Source organism: Aotus nancymaae, unplaced genomic scaffold (assembly GCF_030222135.1).
Source record: "Aotus nancymaae isolate 86718 unplaced genomic scaffold, 86718_ANA_hifiasm-v0.15.2.pri h1tg000115l, whole genome shotgun sequence".
In the NCBI taxonomy this organism is placed as follows: Eukaryota; Metazoa; Chordata; class Mammalia; order Primates; family Aotidae; genus Aotus; species Aotus nancymaae.
The window spans coordinates 4,152,154-4,172,923 of NW_026988530.1; the positions used below are offsets into that span (position 1 = coordinate 4,152,154).

Consider the following 20,770-nt stretch of genomic DNA (forward strand, 5'->3'; position numbering starts at 1 on the left):
TATACAGGTTCTTGCACTAAGGAGAAATGTAGGATTAAGGGTACTAAAAATTTGTATTTTAAAAATGAACAATTATGGCTCACGCCTGTAATCCCAGCACTTTGGGAGGCCGAGGCGGGTAGATCACGAGGTCAAGAGATCGAGACCATCCTGGTCAACATGGTGAAACCCCGTCTCTACTAAAAATACAAAAAATTAGCTGGGCACGGTGGCGTGTGCCTGTAATCCCAGCTACTCAGGAGGCTGAAGCAGGAGAATTGACTGAACCCAGGAGGCAGAGGTTGCGGTGAGCCGAGATCGTGCCATTGCACTCCAGCCTGGGTAACAAGAGCGAAACTCCGTCTCAAAAAAAAAAAAAAAAGAAATGAACAATTAAATGAATAGTCAATGAGATCTGAAATTAAAACCTCAAAAAAATGAATGACACAAGCAGAGATATTTTCAACGTATCTCAGAGAAAAATAATTTATCTGTAGGCTTCAATCACTTGCCCAATGCACAGCCAAAATTACTCATCACAGTTTACTTGATATTTCTGAGGAACTAGGGCAATCCACCAGGATTGAATGTTATTAAAGGAAGACCCAATTACCCTACTCAAAGGGCTATTTTAGCTCATCAAAAGTATACATTGTGATGTTTTATTTTACCTCTTTCTCAAATAAAAAGCAAGTTTGGATTGAGAAAAGAATTGACATACTACCTCTCTTAAGGGATTCCTAGAAATTTACCTTATAGAGTTCCTATAAGTGTAGATGAGATTTTGTGATTCAAACTCCAGGTTCGGGTTTAATCAATTTCTTTTTCTTAAGTTTAAACTATGCTGTTTCTACATACATTTAAATTTCCATTTCTAGAATCCATTGATTAATAGTCATCTGGGTTGTAATTTAGCTAGTCACATCTAATATATCTTTACCTGTTAATATATTGTTATCTATAGGCCGTAAGAGGAATCTATTGGTCACAGGAAAATCCTTTTGACTACTTCTGTGTGGACTGAGGTAAAGTCATGTATCTTGGTAGGCTTCTCAACCACAGCATATACTGCCATAGTTATAATACAGCTCACTCAATGTACTTGTCAAGGAATATGATGTAAAATTGTTGCTGTTTCAATCATCTTATCAAAAGTTCGCACAAAAGTGAACTTATTTATGAAGGATTACCTGAGATAGATGCAATCCATCTATTCTTCCGGACTTGTTTTAGTCCATTTTCAACATTGCTATAAAGAACTACCTGAGGCTGGGTAATTTATAAAGAAAAGAGGATTAATTGGCTTATGAATCCACAGGCTATACAGGCTTCTGCTTCTGGGGAGGCTGCAGGAAACTTACAATCACAGTGGAAGGGGAAGGGGAAGCAAGCACTCCTTACATGGCTGGAGCAGGAGGAAGAAGATTGAAAGGGAATGTGCCACACACTTTTAAACAATCAGATCACATGAATGAGAACTCTATCACAAGACAGCACTAGAGGGATGGTGCTAAGCCATTAGAAACCACCCCCATGATCGAATCACCTCCCACCAGGCCCCACCTCCAATACAAGGGATTACAATTCAACATGAAATTTGGGTGGAGATACAGAGCCGAACCATCTCAGCATCAGAGAGCACAAAGTCAAGTGACTTCAGGGGTCAGATGCCCACATAAATGAACGAAGTGGTCTGGTATAATGAACGAGGGGAGGAGGGATGAACAGCAGTATGCTTAACTGATGATGTGCATTCCATGCTTAGAAGCATGTTCTTTTTCTTTTCTCATACATAAATTTGGCTTGCAGACTGCCTGTCTTTCTGCATCTAGAAAATGGATTATCTGTCTTAGATTAAGTTAGTGCTTCAGAGCACTACCTGAACTCTACTGTTTTTTGTAGCTCCTTACAATTCATATTACAAAAATTGGACCTGACACTATTGTGTTAGGAAATTTTTGGCTGAAAATCAGGGGATATTTCTTATTCTTTGTCATATCCTAATTAACTGACAGCTTCTTTCTACAAAGCAGTGAGTTTTTCTCTTTAACAAAGCTGCCGTTATGTGCTATTAAAGATATCATAGTGATCAAATCATAATCCACATGTTCCTCAGTCCTGAGCTTATGAGGATTCTTATTTCAGAAGGACAAATAGAAATCACCCCCACCTGACCTGCTCTGGAGTTATCATAATGCTCTGTGCCACGAAGACCGCTTTACCCTTTAGGCATGTGGTAGGATTACATTTCCTAGTGCTTTGTGGTCAGGGTTGACTGTGAGTAGTTCTGGCTAATGAACTTCGAGCAGAAGCAACATGTGCTACTACTAGCTTGGAACATTTATGACCAAACGTGAGAACCATCAGCGACTTGATTTTCCTCTGCTGCTGTGTTACAAGTGAGAATAGGAATGACAACGCCACTCCAGGGTCAGCATTTGACTCAAAGTAGACATGGAGTATGAGAGTAAAACAAACCTCTGTTGCATCAAGCCAGCGAAATTTTGGGATTGTCTGCTAACTACATTGTATCCTAGCTTGAATCCTCCCTATGCCAAACTCCTCATGTCATTGGAGGGGGTAGATACAGAGAAATCTCATGGTTAGGCAAGCTCCCTGAACGTGACTGCTTCTCAAAAGACAGTGAGAGTACTATGAAGGAAGAACCTGGATAAAGAGGGCTCTAGTCAGGAAATAGAGGTTTAAGGATCATGAGCACAGAAGAGGAATTGAATCTATAGGGAAAGATAAGGTGGATTAGTGTCCCAGTGAGAATAGAAGAGGGCCCAGGCCATCTCCCTAAGGAGCTCAGAAAGAGAAAAAGAATCCACAAAGCCGACAGGGTGGAGTGGAGGGAGGGAAACCCAGAGAACGCAGGTCACAGAAGCCATGGAAAGGGTGTGCTCTTGGAAGGAAGAAGTCTTCTGCAGGATGGCTTAAGACTGGATTCTGTGACACAGGCCCCCTGATCAGGGCATCTAATTAGTAAACCTTTAGGTTTTATTTCAACAGACAATTGTATTCAGAGAGTTATACCAAGGAGAGATTCTTCCTGAAAATAGAACTAGGGTTCCATTGGACAATGGGTCTTTTGGCAACGTGGTCCAGATTGGAATGATACTGCCCAGAAGGCCGGCATGCAAGAAGGGGAGGAAAGAAGGCAATGATTCTGCATCCATGGGGGCTGTGCTGTCTGTCATGAGTGTGTAGTGAATGCGTTGAAGTAAGAACTGCTATCTTTATTTTAAAGTTACTAGCCCCAAAGTTCCAAACTTCCCACGTCCTGTGTTTCCTGTGCTTGGCAGGGAAGTTAGAATGAAGGAGGAGAAACAGACTTGAAATTGATGAAGGGGGTCAGAATAAATGATAAAGAAAGGCCTTTAAGGCTCAATGCTCAAAAGTTGTTCACAATTAGCAGAACCCTGGCAGGCACAAATGATGTTTCCATATATCTATTGTCACTGAAAATGCTCATTGAATTAATTTGGAAATTATATTTCTGATGTAATTTCTGTGGTTCATGTCATTATGGATTCAAGATGCTAAAGAATGCACAAACACTTTATGAGTCATATTCGTTCAGGAATAATGTGGCTTGAGACAGCATCTTTTTACTTTTTCCAGGACTGTATATATTTGGAAGCAGCCAGAAATTTCTGGCTGAGTTACAGAATTTATGAGATTTAAATCTATACTTGCAAACAGATGAACATTTAACACAGCACTGGAATAAAATGAGATGCACTGCTCTTTGTCCAGTGGAGATGATTCTGACCAACAGAAGTCACACTTAAGATGCAGGAGGAGATGCAGGGTGCTTCCTTGCTGAAATGCCATTCTGGGTGTCAAGAAATAAACTCTTTTAAAAAGAAAATCAACCCAATTGAAGGTAGTAAGAGAATACTGCTTCAGAAAGTGAATCTCCGTATGTCATCTATGACTCAGTTTCTACCCCATGCCTATATTTTACCATTTAATACCTTCATTTATCTGCCCATTCACTCAGCAAATATGTACATGTAACAAACACTGATGTTTTGGTGACCAAAACAGAAATATCATCTACCCTCTAAGAGTTCACAGTCCAAAAAGGAAAAAAAAAAAAAAAGGAATAAGCAATTCCAATGCAACATATTAAAGTGACACAGCAAGTCAGCAAACGTACCATGGAATTCTGAACCACGCTTGAGCAAAGTCTAACCTGAGAACTGAAGGGCCTGCAGGGAAAGATGGGGAAGAGCTTTTTTCCTTACTTTATTTACCACTCCTGCCACCCTACCTTTCTCCTAAATGTTGAGCCGCTTACCCTTTAAAACTACAATCTAAATCTGTTCAAAATTCTCACAGGCTAACATTTCATAAAAATAACTACACTAAATATTGAAGATGAAGGGGGAGAGAATACAGAAGATATAAAAAGCACAAAGACAGTGAAGTTCTCAAAATGTAGGGTGTTGATCCTTAAGATAATTATATACTGGGTCCAAAGAAGTAGTGCAAATTGGCTTGAACCCAGCCTGGCATTCTGTTCTCCTAGATCCACATTTCTTGGAAGTAGGGGTATTTATTTTTATGGCAGGAAAACAGATTTCTAGCTAATTGTCCATTTCCAAGGAAAATTGGAAAAACATCTTACCTATCATAAATGTAAGTATCTCTCATGTTTATTTCTCATACTTGGCAAATGACAGCATTTTACACATCTGATTGGCTATATTAAAGTATTCAACAAATGAATTATGTCATGCTTACTCCACAAATGGCACCTTTTTCACTGACACCGCTTGCAAAATATGCTTCCTTAACTCTGGAATATATGCACAGGGATACAATAAGAGGGGAAAGTAATACTCAAGCAACTTTTCAACCTTGAGCAATGAACATATGCGAAGACATGGGTTCAGCTACAACCTCAAATCACTGCCCAGTTAACCTGAGAGGAGTATGAAAACAGTTGCTTAAAGGTTACTGAATTGCTCTCTTCAAGGGACTTAGGTCTGTATGAGTCTATTTCTAGAAAATATGGACCTAGCTTTTCTTTTTACTCTTCCTGTCTCTTCCCTTTGTGTTCCTTTTTTAAAAAGTTGTCTGTTTTTTCCATGCTTTTTCTTATCCTTCTCTTCCCTTCTCTACCTTTGAGGTGACAAGACACAGCGAGACCTATGGGGTTGTAGCTGAGGAGGTGTCAGAATCAAGGAGGCTGGCTGGGGCTGGTGGAACCAGGGTCAAGGTTGCTGCCAGAATGCCAGAACCTGTGGAGCATGATAAATAGATAGTTATGACCAAGGCCCATGGGGCCATTGGGGATGGGACCAGGAGCCGGGAGCCAAATGCGGCCAATGCTGGCCAAATAGAAGCTTCCAACCATAATCCTCCCAACAGGAATGCCAAATGGAACAACTATGTACACAAAAAATGCACCTTCATAAGAACCAAAAATCAGGTGAATGATCACAATACCTGGTTTTACCATTATGTTAAGAGGCTGAAGCTGAGGAGATGCTTGGCAGAATTGACATGATAGTTACTTACACAGTGAATGATCAAACACATGTTGAGTATAATGGGAGTCAAGTTTCCCACTTTTAGAGAAAAACATTGCCTATACAGAAAGGGTATAGGCTAGAGGAAACCCTGTGTGTGGTGTTGAGTTAGATTTAAAGATACTAATGTGAGCTCATGTTTGATGGATAGATAGAGAGATAGAAAGAGAGATGATAGAGAAATTGATATACATGCTACATTGTGTGTGTGTGTGTGTGTGTGTGTGTGTGTGAGATTGCCAGCTCTGTCCACTGTGAGGGCCTAGAAACGATACCACTCAGTGAGATGTGAGTATACCCAGTGCCCAGATCTTGGTTTCTAAAAGCCAGTCTTCAGACTAACTCAAAGACTAGAACAGGAGAAATACCAGATGAATCTGGAATATCTTGTGACCATAAGTGAGGAAATCCTCAAATAATGAGGGAGACTTCTCAAAAGGATATATGTGCTAACATCTAGGGGCTCCAAATGGCTTAATCTGGGATAATGTGAGCATCAAAATAAATAATGATGTTAATGTATTACATCACTTGGAAGAAAATAGTTATTAATAATTTTATACTCATAAATAAACAAATGAATAAACAGATAAATTTAGATGACAGGGACTTTTCTTACAGTGGAATGCTGGCTGATAAATGTAGATTAATAAGGAAATTAGAAAATCACCACTGAGTAAACATCATTGCTTGTTTCAGGCAAAAATCATCAACGAATGCTAAATCTAGTGGGTGAAGATTTAAAGAGTAATAGAATACTTACTTATATAGTTTCAAAATATTCCATATACGGGAAGATTAGCAATTTTATAATAGAGCAACCTAGCAGATATTACCTTCATCAACTGATCCAAATTGTGTTCCTCCTGATAGGATGCACTGTGAAGAACAGGGCATTACTGGTGAGGAATTCCTATTAAAAATCCATCATCTGAATGTAAATGAGGAAACAGGCAAACTTTCATTATAGAAACGAGGAAAAATCAGGCAAACTTTAGAAAATAACTGGCCTGTACTCATCAAAAGTACCAATGCCACAAAAAAGCAAGAAGAGACAGATAATGTCCCACACTGAAAACGAAAGAGATATGACAACAAAATGCAGCACATGATCTTGGTTTGAATCGTGGGCTGGAAAAAAATAATTTAAAAAGTCTGTGTTTTCAATAAAAAAGGGCATTCTTGAGACGATTGGTGAATAAGAGGGATTTAAGGATTAGGTGGTAGGATTTTATTAATGTTATAAATGTTAAATTTCATTGAGTGTATGGTTTTATGTCTACAAATTACACTCAAATATTTTGGGGGACTATGTATATGTATATATACACACACACACACACACACAAACACACACACACAATAATGCATGCAGTTAAATATTAACAGCTGGAGAAACCGATAGTCCTTTACTCATTTTACTATTCTTTACTTTTCTTTCTTTCTTTTTTTTTTTTTTTTGAGACAGAGTTTTGCTCTTTTGCCCCAGCTGGAGTGAAGTGGTGCAATCTTGGCTCACTGCAACCTCCGCCTCCTGGGTTCAAGTGATTCTCCTCCCTCAGCCTCTCAAGTAGCTGGGATTATAGGTGCCCAACACCACTCCCAGACAATTGTTGCATTTTTAATACAGACAGGGTTTCACCATGTTGGCTAGGCTGATCTTGACCAAGCCTCTTGACCTCAGGTGATCCTCCTGCCTCAGCCTCCCAAAGCACTAGGAATACAGGCATGAGCCACCACCCCTGGCCTCTTTTTAGTATTCTTATAACATGTCTTTGTAAAAGTTAAAAATATTTCAAAATAAATAGCAAGTAACCATATATTATTTATAAATGCAATGAAAGAAAAATATCTTCACAGAATTAAGATTTTAAAATTTAAAAAATTGAACATAAAAAAATTAATGAAAATTTGGAACTAAAAAGTCAACAGCATTATCCATAGTTTAATGATCCTTCATACTTTTCAAGCACTATACTGTTCTGAAGGTAAAATTATATTTCATCTTATTTTTCCTTTCATTGTGTTTGGGCTATTGCCTACATTTGAAAAAAAAAAAATAACAAAATACAACTAATATATAAAATTTGCAAAAATTACTTTCTGAAAAATTCTAGAAAATATTTGTCCTTTTCTTTATTTTTTTAAACTTGGATGATATAATTCAGAATCAGAAAAACTCAGTCTTGTTCTCAAAGGAAGTAACAATATAAGTGAATTTGCTTGCTCTCTCTTTCTCTCTTGGCTAGGTTTCATATGTCAAAGCTATTGATATTTGGATGGCAGTATGCCTCCTTTTTGTGTTTTCAGCACTTCTGGAGTATGCAGCTGTAAATTTTGTATCAAGACAACACAAAGAACTTCTGAGATTTCGACGAAAGAGAAAGAATAAGGTAAGTGAATAAATGTATTGGGTTTGGCAGGATCCAATTTTCACTGGAAAGTGAATTTGTTGTATTTAATCGAGATGAAAAGAGAGGCAATTGGGACTGGAGATGAAATGATATAATATTTCTTTCATTTTTTCCCAATCCAAACTGAAAGGGTCAAAAATAGCTTCAGGGAGAAAATGATGACACCTAGCTCTACTTTAAACAGCATATCTGATGACATGAGACCTATATCAACTTCTTTTTAATATACTTCCTGGACAGACACTTTTTTATTTTAATTGATGAAATATATTATTTCTTACTTGCAATGTTAGAGCATTTCTAATGGTTTCATTTCATATAAGTCATCAAATGTAATTATTAAAGTGTCTTTGTCAGAGGTAATTTATTTTAATCAAATATTACTTATTTACTAATACCATAATGACAAATACATGCAAAACTATGTGGTCTCTTTTTGATACATATTTTCATGAGCTAAAAACGTTTCTTTTGAAACCCCATGGGAACACAATAAAGTGCTATTGTTACGTGGCTACTATCTGATAAATAATGAAACCAGGAGAAAACTTAGAACATCATGAAAAGACCATAGTAAGTTGCAGAAGTAAACTCCTAATTGAATTTTGATGCCCTAAATGAAGTTTTTCTTCCATGCAGAACTGTAATGGCATCTCCCTTGACATGCACGTGGTTTTGACCAATCCCCTTTCTTTTTCTATAAGAGAGAGCCTCTATCAACAGCAGATCTACACATTTACTTCTAATGTGAATGTGCCAACTGATATTTTGAAAGTAAATGGACTTTTAAAGCAATGGAGAATAATGTCAAAGTTTTGTGTAATTGTGGCAAGGATCCAATATTCTGGTATATTTAAGTCAAAAGATAAACCTTAATGATAATAGTCTAGTTCATCTAGTGTGCATTTTTAAGTATTTTAAAAGTTGCAATTTTTTAAGGATTATTTGTGGTTTATAAATTATGCTGCAATTTATATATTTATTAAACTTCTTTAAAAAGCACTAAGCTTTGACCTCTCAGTGCTTGAGTCTATTTAGTATTAAACATATTCTAAAGCAGTAACTTACTTATCATTTTTAATTGGCCCTCCAAAAAGCGTCACTGCTCCAATAAACACACAATTAACGGCAGCATGGAAAGAACATCAGCATTTGGCATTGGAAGAGTCAGTAATATATGAACAAAAAACAGTGCTAAGACTTGCATTTAATTAAATTTTATGAAAACCAAAGCACCACATCTTTTGTACACTGAAACATATTGTGATGGAGAGGTTAACTTTATCTTCTTCCCTCACCTCACCCTGGTCTACTGGTCTGTTACATTTTCCCATACCTCCTCATTCTCCCTTTATCTCTTGTTCTTCCTCTTCTCTCTCCCTCTCTACCTCCTACCTGCTCCTCTTTTCTTTCATGATACCTGGCACCGGTGGAACAACAATGACAGTACAAATGCTTATCACAGGGGTGATGCTCTGGTCTTTCTTTTTTATCAGTGACTGATAAAGACCACTTTCCCCCTTCTAGTATCAATAATTAGAAGTAAAGCAATACTCATGTTCCCTATCATTATGATTTGCTTTTTATCATTTTGATTTTCCATTTCTTTACCTTTTTTCTTCTCCTTATACAATTTTGAATGTATCAGGCATGTATTCTAAGTACTAGAAAAGAGAAGTATTGTACATCCGATGTCCAAATGAGGAAAGTGTGAAAGGTCAGACACACCCTACATCCACCACACATCCAATAAACACAATATCTAGTAGAAAAAGTATTAGACAACATGTCTAGATGCTCAATTCTGGGTCCTTCTTTTAAAAAATTATTTTTACCTAAGTGCCTCTTTACTCAGTTTTACCACACGTAAATAAAATAAAACTATTTGATATTCCTTCCTCTTTAGCTCATAAAAAGATGGAAATATTCATTTTCTCTACTGATTGGTACTCTGGGAAAATGCAAAAATAGTCTTATCTTATTATTTTCTGAAAACTACTTGATATATTCAGGGATCAAATGTAATTAAAAGTAATTATGATTTAATGAAGAAAAAAGAGTTTTTTTAAGTTCAGTTTATACATTGAGGTAGATACTTTGCATATGTGAAAATCTATTAATTGCTACATATGTCTGTTCAAATGATATATGCGATTACAACCAATTGTGTAATTATATTTAATCATATATGAATTGATTCTCTGGTTTCTCAATCCTTCTTGGTCCACTTTACCTTCCCACAGACAGAAGCTTTTGCATTGGAGAAGTTTTACCGTTTCTCAGATATGGTAAATTGACTTTCTTAACTCTAAATAGAGGAATGTGCTCATCAGTAAAAAGCAGACAGCATATTCTGCACTACCAAGGCAGTGTTTGGTGGGGAAACACAGCCCCTTTTGTTTTGAAAGCTGAGCAAACACATCCCCTTTAGCTAAGAAGAGTATTTTCTTTTTCTAAAAACTTTATTCTTGTCTTCTCTCACGCAGTAAATGGATATTTAAATATTATCCTTCATTTTATTAACAGAGCGATTTGATTGGTCAAAATGATTTAAAAATATATGTTAAAGAGAAATATCACATATATCTTGTAATAATCATCATAGAAGAAACACTCATATACTTTTACAAAATTAGTTGAAAATAAATGGAAATTTTATTTATACAAATTCCAAAAGCAGCTGCACAAGAGACCTCAAAATAAGGCAACAAAATGATTTATGCCTTCTGTGTATCTTTAGAATCAATTCTAAACGTTAAAATGTGTTTAGATTACTTACAGTAAGTGAACAATTTAGTTTTGCTAGCAGCATCCTTTGAAATTTTCTAACAAAAAGAGATCACAAAGACATAAGTCCAAGTATAATGATTAAATATTAGGAAAGCAATCTAAAATAGATCATTTTGGTCTATATGTGGTTTGACTTGGGACCCATAATATACTATGCAATAATTAAATAGAAATCTGTTGAAGCCAGGAACTTAGCCTGGGAAATCACATACAAATAGTTCTGTCTATTGAACTAAATTTCTGGGTTGAACTATGTTTAAAAGTAGCTCCCCAGATGATTCTACTGTATACTGCGGGTAAGAATCCCTGCAAGAGACATGTTAAACAACTCTTGCAGTATTCTCAATCTCATAACAGATTATCTAGACCTGGTATTATTTTAAAGTACTTGGTATGTTATCTTATAATATATAATCACTCAGCTATTTTCCTTTGCTACTAAAATTACATCATATTTCCCAGCATCCCATTTCTCTCTGCTTTTCATCCTTGAAAAATAATTTCACCTGATCTACCTTCTTTTACTCAATTATCTGAATTGTAAATTTTTCATTGCATGAAATTTACATAATCAGATATAGTATTTGCAATATATATTTATAGATACAAGTAGGTATTAAACTATATAGCAGACTATAATATTTCTTTGAAAGACCAACATAATTATATCTCCAGCAGCTAAACAGTTAATGTTTATAGAAACCATAGAATGAAAGATATTTAATTAAATATTACTTTATGAAAACTCTAATGTAAAAACAGGCTTACCTCATAGACAGTCAAAAAATTCTTATTTTTAGAGAAGAAACAATATGATAATGCAGATATATTCATAACAAAGTATATACATCCCATTTGTTTTTAAAATATTTCAAGCATTGGGCAAATTTGGGGGTGGTTGGCTTTATGAAAACTATTTCCCCAAACTAACAATGCTCTGGGCTAATCAAATTTGTCATTTAAAACTATGTATTTGCTTAGAAACAGTCTGAGCAATCTAAATTTTGAAATAAACATATTCAAAATGAGTGTTAATATTGGTACTATGCCTTTTATTGACATGAGTACTGGTTTACATGAATTTTCTTCAGTACTCTATTTGGCAGAACAGGCAAAGTAAATAAAATAGTCTCACTGTAGAAAGTTTGTCACAACAGGGGTCCTTACATTAACGGAAATATGATTCCTAGGAAAGTTTTAACTAGGCTCAGCATTGGCTTAGGCATTGCATACAGTCTTTTAAACTTACTTTTTCCTCTGTGAAGGTACCAGAGAATCTAGCATCTATTGTGAAGAAACACAAGTTTGCTCTTGTATCCTAATTTCCCCACCCCACACTGCCCCAGCCTGCTGTGTGCTGATTACGCACTGCACCATGTCATGGATGCTATCTCTAGTGCTATGTGTGTGTGCGTGTGTGTTTCTGTATGCATGATATGGGGAGTATTTTGGTTAGAGCCGCTATTCCCATGTATGATAGCATTACTTTAGTCCTGGAGCCTTAAAAAGACATGCCAAGGTATTTCTGAACATGTTATTTGTTGAGCGATGTGGATGAAATGGGATTGCTTTAGTGCATTTCATGTAGCTTCCTCCACAATGCAATGTAATAGTGTAATGGTTTGCTGCAAGAAAACATATGCACCAGTATTCTAGTGCCTGTTTCCCTACTGATTATTATTTATTATTATTTATATATTCAAATGAAATAGGAATGGACCATTAGTTCTAGATTTAAGAAATCTTGTCCAAGTTTATGTTTTGGTAGGCACAATGATTATCTTTTGAAAAACAAAGATATCATTGACTGCATTTTGACCATCTGTACACAAACTTTATTTTATTTACTTATGTTTTTATATGCTGTCTTACTTTAAAAATAATTCAAGATAGCTTCTAAGAATATTAAATAATTGATTTTCTGTCCTGCGGATTTGTCAAGTCTAAAGTCTAAGGATAAATGCAAACATACATATATACTATTTTGATGAAAATGAGGAGGAATCATGGTTGAAAGCAATATGGCATCCATATACACTAATTATTCAATAATCTTTCCATTCCAGGTCAGCTTATGCTATTCCAGAGCTAAGATGTTCTTTAAGTAGATAAAATAGTTCCTACAATTGTCTTTCCTACTTAAGAAAAGTTATTTCCCAATAACTTAGATTCAAAGAAAATTCTATTTGAATGACTCTAATATCAGGAGTTGAAATTGCATCCTCTCCAGATAAAAATTGTAAGACTTTAATTATTCCCTATGGACAAATATTTAGATATTTAGTTTATGTTAAACGTAACTATTTCTTTTTTTTTTTTTTTTTTTTTTTTTTGAGACGGAGTTTCGCTCTCGTTACCCAGGCTGGAGTGCAATGGCGCGATCTCGGCTCACCGCAACCTCCGCCTCCTGGGTTCAGGCAATTCTCCTGCCTCAGCCTCCTTATTTCTTATAGCTATATTCTCCCTGAAAATCTGTTCAGGACAATAATATTTGATAAGGTGATATAATTTTTGTTTAATCTAAATTTACGTGCATTTTGGTGACTTCTATTTCAGTGTTAACTAAAATAGAAGTGCTGTTTTTTAACATATAATATATATTGCTATACCCTATGACACTCCATAATTATGAGTTGGCAATAAATGAATCTAACACATTATGCTAGAAATAGATATATAGATTTTTAAATAAATTATTCCATTGATTTCTTATCTGTCCCCTATAATATTTCATCTAAAATATTTATCTTTTTGAATTTACATTTTAACATTTATTAATCTCCAAACCATTTCTGAATCTAAGCTTAATATGCCAAGTATACTCTTGGCTAATTAATAGCTAATTAAAATGTCATTTACAATAAATGCAAGGTTCTCCTGGAGTGAAATTTCAAACAATTTCATATTAACAGTTTACTTGCAACAACAAAGTATGTTTTAACCTCATCTATAATTGCACTATTTTAGACCTTCCATTTATAAATGATTTTAAAATGTGTGTAGATGTATGAAACGAAACATTTTATTTTAGATTGATATTTTAGAAAAACAATTTTAATTCATTCACATTTTTCATCTGATCTTGATATTCTCAAAGGGCAATGATTTTTCCCAACAAAATAAGTCATTGCTGTGTTTATCAGTAATTTAAAATAATCCACATTGAAACCATATAAATAGAAATTAGTAATAATTCAGTTTTCCTTCCTTTGTCACATTCTCATTTGGTAATAAAGTTACAGAAAATTATTTACTAAAAAGACATTTGGAATAATCTATTTAATTCTTTAATTGCATAAACATTGCCCCAACGGTACCTACTGATGGAGAAACATTAAGATGAAAATAATGTCTTTAATGCTGTTATATTTTACAGCAATTCACATAATCAATACTTCATGCTATTCTAGATGCTTAATGTTTTATTCACACTCAGTGACAATCTTCATGCCTTTCTCACTCTCACATCCACTTGTTTTCTTTTTTCTGTCCATTTTTGAGGACTAAGAAGAAGATACAAAATGAGCCCTTGCCTCACACATGTGTTAATATGCAGTATTGTGTTTGATGACACAGATGAAGCAATTCTATTCAATGACAATATGCAACCTCCTATTTTCTGTTGTTTTCTGTTGGTCTCTAATATTTCTAGTTTCAGCTTGCATTTTGTATGAATCAGTGTTTGGCATAATAATTAAAATAAAATGAAAAGAGACATGCAACGTTTCACAGTATGGTATTGAAGCATAATGACTGAAATGTTTTTATTGTCAGTTTTACATTTACAAAAAAAGGATCTTCCTGTAAAAAGAATTGTGCTACAGACAAATGTCTGTCTCAATTTTTCATTGCCTACCATTCTAACTTGCTTGAAGCATAGTAAGAAGGTTTACTTGTGGGTAAACTAAACTATTTCTTTAATTTCACTTTTTAGTCAGTGGTTTTGCCCACTTTTTAGTTAATTCTAGCTAATGTTTATTATTACCTATATTTCATGTCTTCAAGGGCCTTAATTTTATACCTAATAAATATTGGCTAACACATAATGCCTCTGAATCAAAAGTTCTAGATATATTTTCTTATTCCTTGCTTTTTTTACACGTAATCCATTAGAATTTAAGCTGAAGCTATTTCCAGAAAATTAAATTATCTCAAAAAAGTATTTGAGTGCTAATTACAATAAGGAATGTCACTGCACATGTAAGCATACATAAACACAGGATAATTTATGACTGTGTAATGCAAAGTAGAGAAATAAGTAATAAAATAATGCAATGCTTCTTCTAATTTAGTAATCTAATAAAATAATAAGCTGATAGAAAAGCTTTAGCTACACTTAAAATTATTGTTTAGGTGCAACCTTTCAAAAAAGTCCCAAGAAGCCAGTCGTTAAAAAAAAAAAAAAAAAAAAAAAATCCCTTGTTTTTAAGGTCCAGGGGCTCATGGTCTCTGTCATCCGCTGTCTTACTACAGGCACAGACAGACCCTGTAGAGGAGTCTGGTCCTTTCCTTCCCACAGAGCTGAATTTCTGTTTCTGAAAGGGCCCAGTATGACTCCACAATGCCTCATCTCATGGGCATACTTAAAATGATTTGTGCTGTTTCATGGAACACATTTAAAATACGAAGACTCTTTGGTTGCATAAATTAGATTTGCAAGGAATTCTAGCAGTCATATGGCAAAGCCCATGTATTGCAACAACTGAAACAGTGAGGTCCGGAGGAGTGAATGATCTTTTTACTCTGATGCCGTTGGTTAACCTTTTAGTGTAACAGTGCACAGATGCCAGGCACCCTGGAGAACAGGTGACTGGGTGGCCTATTTTACATAGCATTTTAGTGCTAATTTGGTTACTCTGAATTTAAAACATCTAATAGTAAAATAATTCAAGTTATTAGTATTCTTTCCTACTGTGCTTTGTGCAATTTCTAGAATAATGCAATATTACACTCAAAATATTAACTATATAATAGCAGGAATTTGAGTGTTTTGTCAGGTGTTTTATATATCTTCTCTAATCCTAAAAACACTGATAGGTAGTATAGCAAATATTTTCCTGCAATGAGAAACCATGTGTCAGAGAGTTAAGTAGCTAAATTAAGGCTATGCAGGCTTTGCATGTCCTTGTCATCACATCTCTAATAATTAAATGCTTTAATTGCCCATTCCATTATCTGTTTAAGCCTTTGCTCTCTGGGCAGATGGGATATGGGATGCTCTTCCTCTTCTGTGCTCTTGGGCCATGTTGTGCATTTTGGGCTAAAATGTGTTCCTTTGTTCAATGAGTTATATTTGAGAAGCCCAAGCTAATATAAAAGTGCCTTGTTCCAAGCCCTTAATAGTATCTTCAGCTGTGGCTTTTGTTACAATGTAAAGGAAACCCAAGATGGATTATCTGTCAATTTCAAGCAATAGCCACTGAATCCTCCAGAAGCCATGGGCAAGAACCCTAGGTATGTCATCTACAGCTATGTGTTAGCACTTGTCCTTGGAAGAGTCAAGTGAAAAAGCAATTTTCATACAGGTTTTCTCTTGTTGATACTAAGGACAAGCTCTCACCACATAAATGTCTTCACTGGGTGACAGGGAATATGTCACAATTCTGCCTATTGCAGCATGGCCTGAACACCACCATGGCTACATCCAAAGCCAATACAAGGCACATGCCATGGCATTCTAGTCCCCTACTGAGCCAGCAACTCGGCAGGCACCTGTAGGACCCAAATGAATTCTCACCTGTAATTTCTATAAGGAACTGCATCTTCTCCCACCATGGGATGTTCTTAACTGCCTATTTAACCAAGGCCCATTTGCCTGACCACAAGGCAAGACCACTAGCTGGGGCCAAGGAATCTTTGAATATCCAGATATTGCTCTGAGGGTAAGAACCAAATTTTGATCCTGCCACTGTTCATAAGTCAGCTCATGTGTAGACTTACCTTTGCTTTCTTCTCCTGATCCATTCCATGGAGTGAGTAGTGCCAGGTGTGTTTGGGGTCCTGACCTTCCATATGGGACTTTCCACTGGTGAACTAGGTGGTCTGCATTGACTCTGTTGGAAGAAAGCCATGAGGTTCAGACCATTGTGGGTAGCTCAACTGGAGGTCCATCACTGGCCCATTGTCACACAGGATTTTATTACACGGACATGATGCATTCCACCAGAGTTACTCACTTTCAGTTGGTCTTGAATATACTATTTTAATTTTATCAGGGCACTTATACTGGAATGTCTTTTTGATATCACCCATGATGTGGTAGGTATCTCTGGCCTAAATATAGACTGATGCCCTTCAGATTCCTTTGGTCTTGGGGGCTATTTCTAACCACAACTCAAGAGAACGCCAGCTGCTGTCATTCAAATAGATTATACCTGCTGACAGTGTCAGATAATTTTCTAGTCTAGAATCTTAGCAGCTGCCTTAGAGTGCCACTATTGAGCTTTTTCCAGAAACTCCAGTCTATGTGTGTTTTACTTGCACAATCAGTGACTTTTAAGACCTCAGAAGGACAGTTTGGCTACTGTGTGCCTTAGATCTCTCACAGTCTGCTTTAGTTTTCCTTTGAAACTCAGTCTGTTTTCTAGTTACTTTCTAATGTGGGGCCAACAGGCATCCAAAATGTACCTGTCAAATTTCAACAGTGCTATAAGCTTTTTCTACATAGCAGAATGTAGAAGAAATAGCAGTTTGCCCTTTCGTGTTTGTGACTTGATCAGGTTATTTCTTGTAAGTGGGTTCATGAGCTGGACCTCACATCTTATCTCAATTAACTAACTGCCCTTACCTAGTCACATGTGCCACTACAGTTTCCAAACTCCCTGACTTTCTGCTTGGTGAGGGAAACTACCATTTATTAAACAACACTTTTGACAACAATCTGGACCAAATTGTTTCTTATCCAGTTGTGACAACATATTGGAGAATTTAGGTTTCCTTAGGGATGGACAGTAAGATTATAATTGTATCCACCTCACATAAAGACATACTATGTTTGATGTTTTTTAACCATTGAGACTAAAAACATCAGTCAAGTCTACCAAATCCAACCAGCCTCCTGGCCTGAACTCATGAATAGAGTTTTGTGTCCAAAACTCTTGACTAGTTTTCACCACATCCAACCAGCATGGTGGAGGCTGATGGGAAACTTCTTTACTGAACTCAAATAGTCAGCAGTCAGCCTGTAGGATCCATTTAGCTTTATCATAGGCCAGACAGGCTATTCTAGAGAGAATTAATGAAAACTAGCACCCCTGCACCATTCCGTTAATCAGAGCTGAGAGTTCCTGTAATCTTCCTACAAAGGAGGATTTAGGCAATTCTGAGGGCTCTTATTTTATTACATCCAATTAAAACTGGGCTAAAGAACGACTTGCCCAGGACTAGGCTCAAGCCAGAAATGGCAAGATCCTTCATTTATGTATCACATCCTTTACATTTATACATTTGGTTAAAGGCAATGCCACCTACTGAGTATATTACTCTTTTTTATCCTACCTTCAGTTTTTAGTGTGATCATAATACCCACTGCTATAGCTGATCCTTTGCCTCCTTCCCTGCTCAGGCAGCTTCTCATTCACTCTTTAGATTGCTTTCCCGTTCCCCAGCAATATTACCACATATTTCACCTTGGCATCAGGTAATTGCAAGAAGCTGTGTTCACTACCCCCATGACAATTCATTTTTAACCATTGCACAGCCTTAGAGCCCCATGAAGAATCGGGCAAGGAAATCCTGGCCTTCAAGTCAGTCTGTTTTGTTTCAGCCGCCTTAACTGATGGAGTAAATTTAGCAACCTGTGTCAGTGCCTTTTGTCTCCATTCCCCATTGGCTCCGTGGGATTTAACTTCTGAGCTGAAAGGAACAGATCTAACAGGGTTCCTTAGGGGAGTCTGCTCCCCAAACTGGAACAGATTTCCATCCTCCCAGCAGGCAATAACGTGCCAGGAAATCGTTCCCAGAAATCCTGTCAATTTTTGCGGTGTTCTTTTTGTGTCTTAACAGCCACCTAAAGAGAGTTTATAGCTGTACCTCTGGCCATGATCTTTCTTCTGAACAGCCCAGATTTTTTTTCTCATCGGTAAAATCCAGTAGAGCAGTTGCAAGAGTTAATGTACCCATGAATCTAAATACCCTCCTGCCTTCCCAGAATAAGGGCCACATGCCTAAGGACTCCCCTAACCCAGTGCCTACCTGAGTTTTGGCCAGGACATATGGTTTGAGTAGGCTCCTTTCTGATTATTATGTGTCCAGCCCAGATTTTCTGCTGTACTTAACATATCTACTCTTCTGTAGAGGTGTTACATTTCACAGCAATGAGAGCATCAGTCAGTTTCCCTTCTCAGCATAGATTGATTTATTGATTTATTTTGAGACGAGTTTTCACTTTTGTAACCCAGGCTGCAGTGCAATGGTGTGATCTCAACTCATTACAACCTCCACCTCCCAAGTTCAAGTGATTCTCCTGTCTCAGCCTCCTGAGTAGCTGGGATTACAGGCACCCAGCACCACTCCCAACTAATTTTTTGTGATTTTAGTAGAGACAGGGTTTCACCATGTTGGTCAGGCTGGTCTCAAACTCCTGACCTCAAGTGATCTGCCCACCTCGGCCTCCCAAATTGCTGGGATTACAGGTGTAAGCCACCGTGCCTGGCCAACGTTTTTTCTCTTTGTTTCATACTGAATCTGATGGTTAGGAGTATTTTGGTTTTGACTTTTAGGTTTTTTCCTCTTCATTATTAATTTATTTGAGTGTAAATGATAACACACTCCTGGATCAAATGATTCTCCTGCCTCAGCCTCCTGAGTAGCTGGGATTACAGGTATGCACCACCCAGCTAACTTTTTTTTTGTTTTTTGTATATTCAGTAGAGACAGGGTTTCACCATGTTGGCCAGGCTGGTCTCAAATCCTTACCTCAGGTGATCCACTGCCTTAGCCTCCCAAAATGCAGGGATTACAGGTATGAGCCACCATGACCGACGCTCATCAGATTTATACCACCCCAGGCTTCACCTCCTCCAAAAGGGTCACTGATATTACACCTGCCAGTAATTCCTGAATGATAACACTGCAGCAGAACTGGGGTTAGCATTCACACCAAACATTACATTTTCACATTGCAGCATCCAAAAATACATTATTAGCTCCTAAGTCAGTTAAACTAAAGATCTAGGAAAGCATGGATTCCCTAGAGACCTACTAGCACTTCTTAGCAAAGTGACCTAGCTCCTTTATGCTGTAATTGCTTTGTCCAATTTGGCAGCTACTGGCCGCATGTGGTTATCGAGCACTAGAAATTTAGAGTCTGAATTGAGATGTGCTGTGAACGTAAAACACAAACCAGATTTCAAGGACTTCCTATAAAATAAAGAATGAAAAGTATCTCAATTTTTACTTTAATAAATGTTGCAACGATATTGTGAACATACTGAGTTAATTCGTTTTAAGTTAAAATTATTTTGACCTCTTTCCTTTAACTGTTAAAATGTAGTTAATGTGAAATTTAAAATTACCCACATGGCTTTTATTTGTGGCTTACATTGTATTTTTACGGAACAGAGCTGCACTACAGTCACTAGTTTGCAGTGTCACTTACCTGGGGTTACAGAAGGGAAGATTAAAATTAAGTGTGGTGTCCTTCCAAGTACCATCTGGGCTTCTGTTTTCATCTTGAGCTCAGGTCATGAAGCTGCTTGCTTGTGCTTGCTTTACTGGCTGTTTCTCTTTCCCTTGAGTGGTTTGTTTCACAAATTTTTTTTTTTTTTTTTTGAGACGGGATCTCTCACTCTGCCACCCAGGTTGGAGTGCAGTGGGAACCAACCTCCAATTCCTGGTTTAAGCGATCCTCCCACCTCAGCCCCCAGAGTAGCTGGGCCCACAGGCGCCCGCCGCCACACCTGGCTGATTTTTCGTAATTTTGGCAGAGACTGGGTTTCACCATGTTGGTCAGGCTGATCCCCAACTCCTGAGCTCAGGCAGTCCACCTGCCTCAGCCTCCCAAAGCACTGGGAGTACAGGCATGACCTTCCACTCCAGCCCCCA

The 20,770-nt window shown here is 36.9% G+C and overlaps 1 protein-coding gene across 2 annotated transcripts in view; it reads left to right on the top strand.

Moving 5' to 3' along the window:
- The window catches only part of GLRA3 (glycine receptor alpha 3), a 193,199-nt gene that overhangs the window by 165,565 nt on the left and 6,864 nt on the right, over positions 1–20,770 (top strand). The window contains exons 8-9 of one of the 2 annotated variants that reach the window (XM_012454689.2): positions 7,772–7,915; positions 10,180–10,224. In XM_012454689.2, coding sequence (XP_012310112.1) covers positions 7,772–7,915; positions 10,180–10,224 — 189 coding nt within the window. The remainder of the gene's footprint in view (positions 1–7,771; positions 7,916–10,179; positions 10,225–20,770) is intronic. The other variant, XM_012454690.2, reaches the window with a different exon arrangement.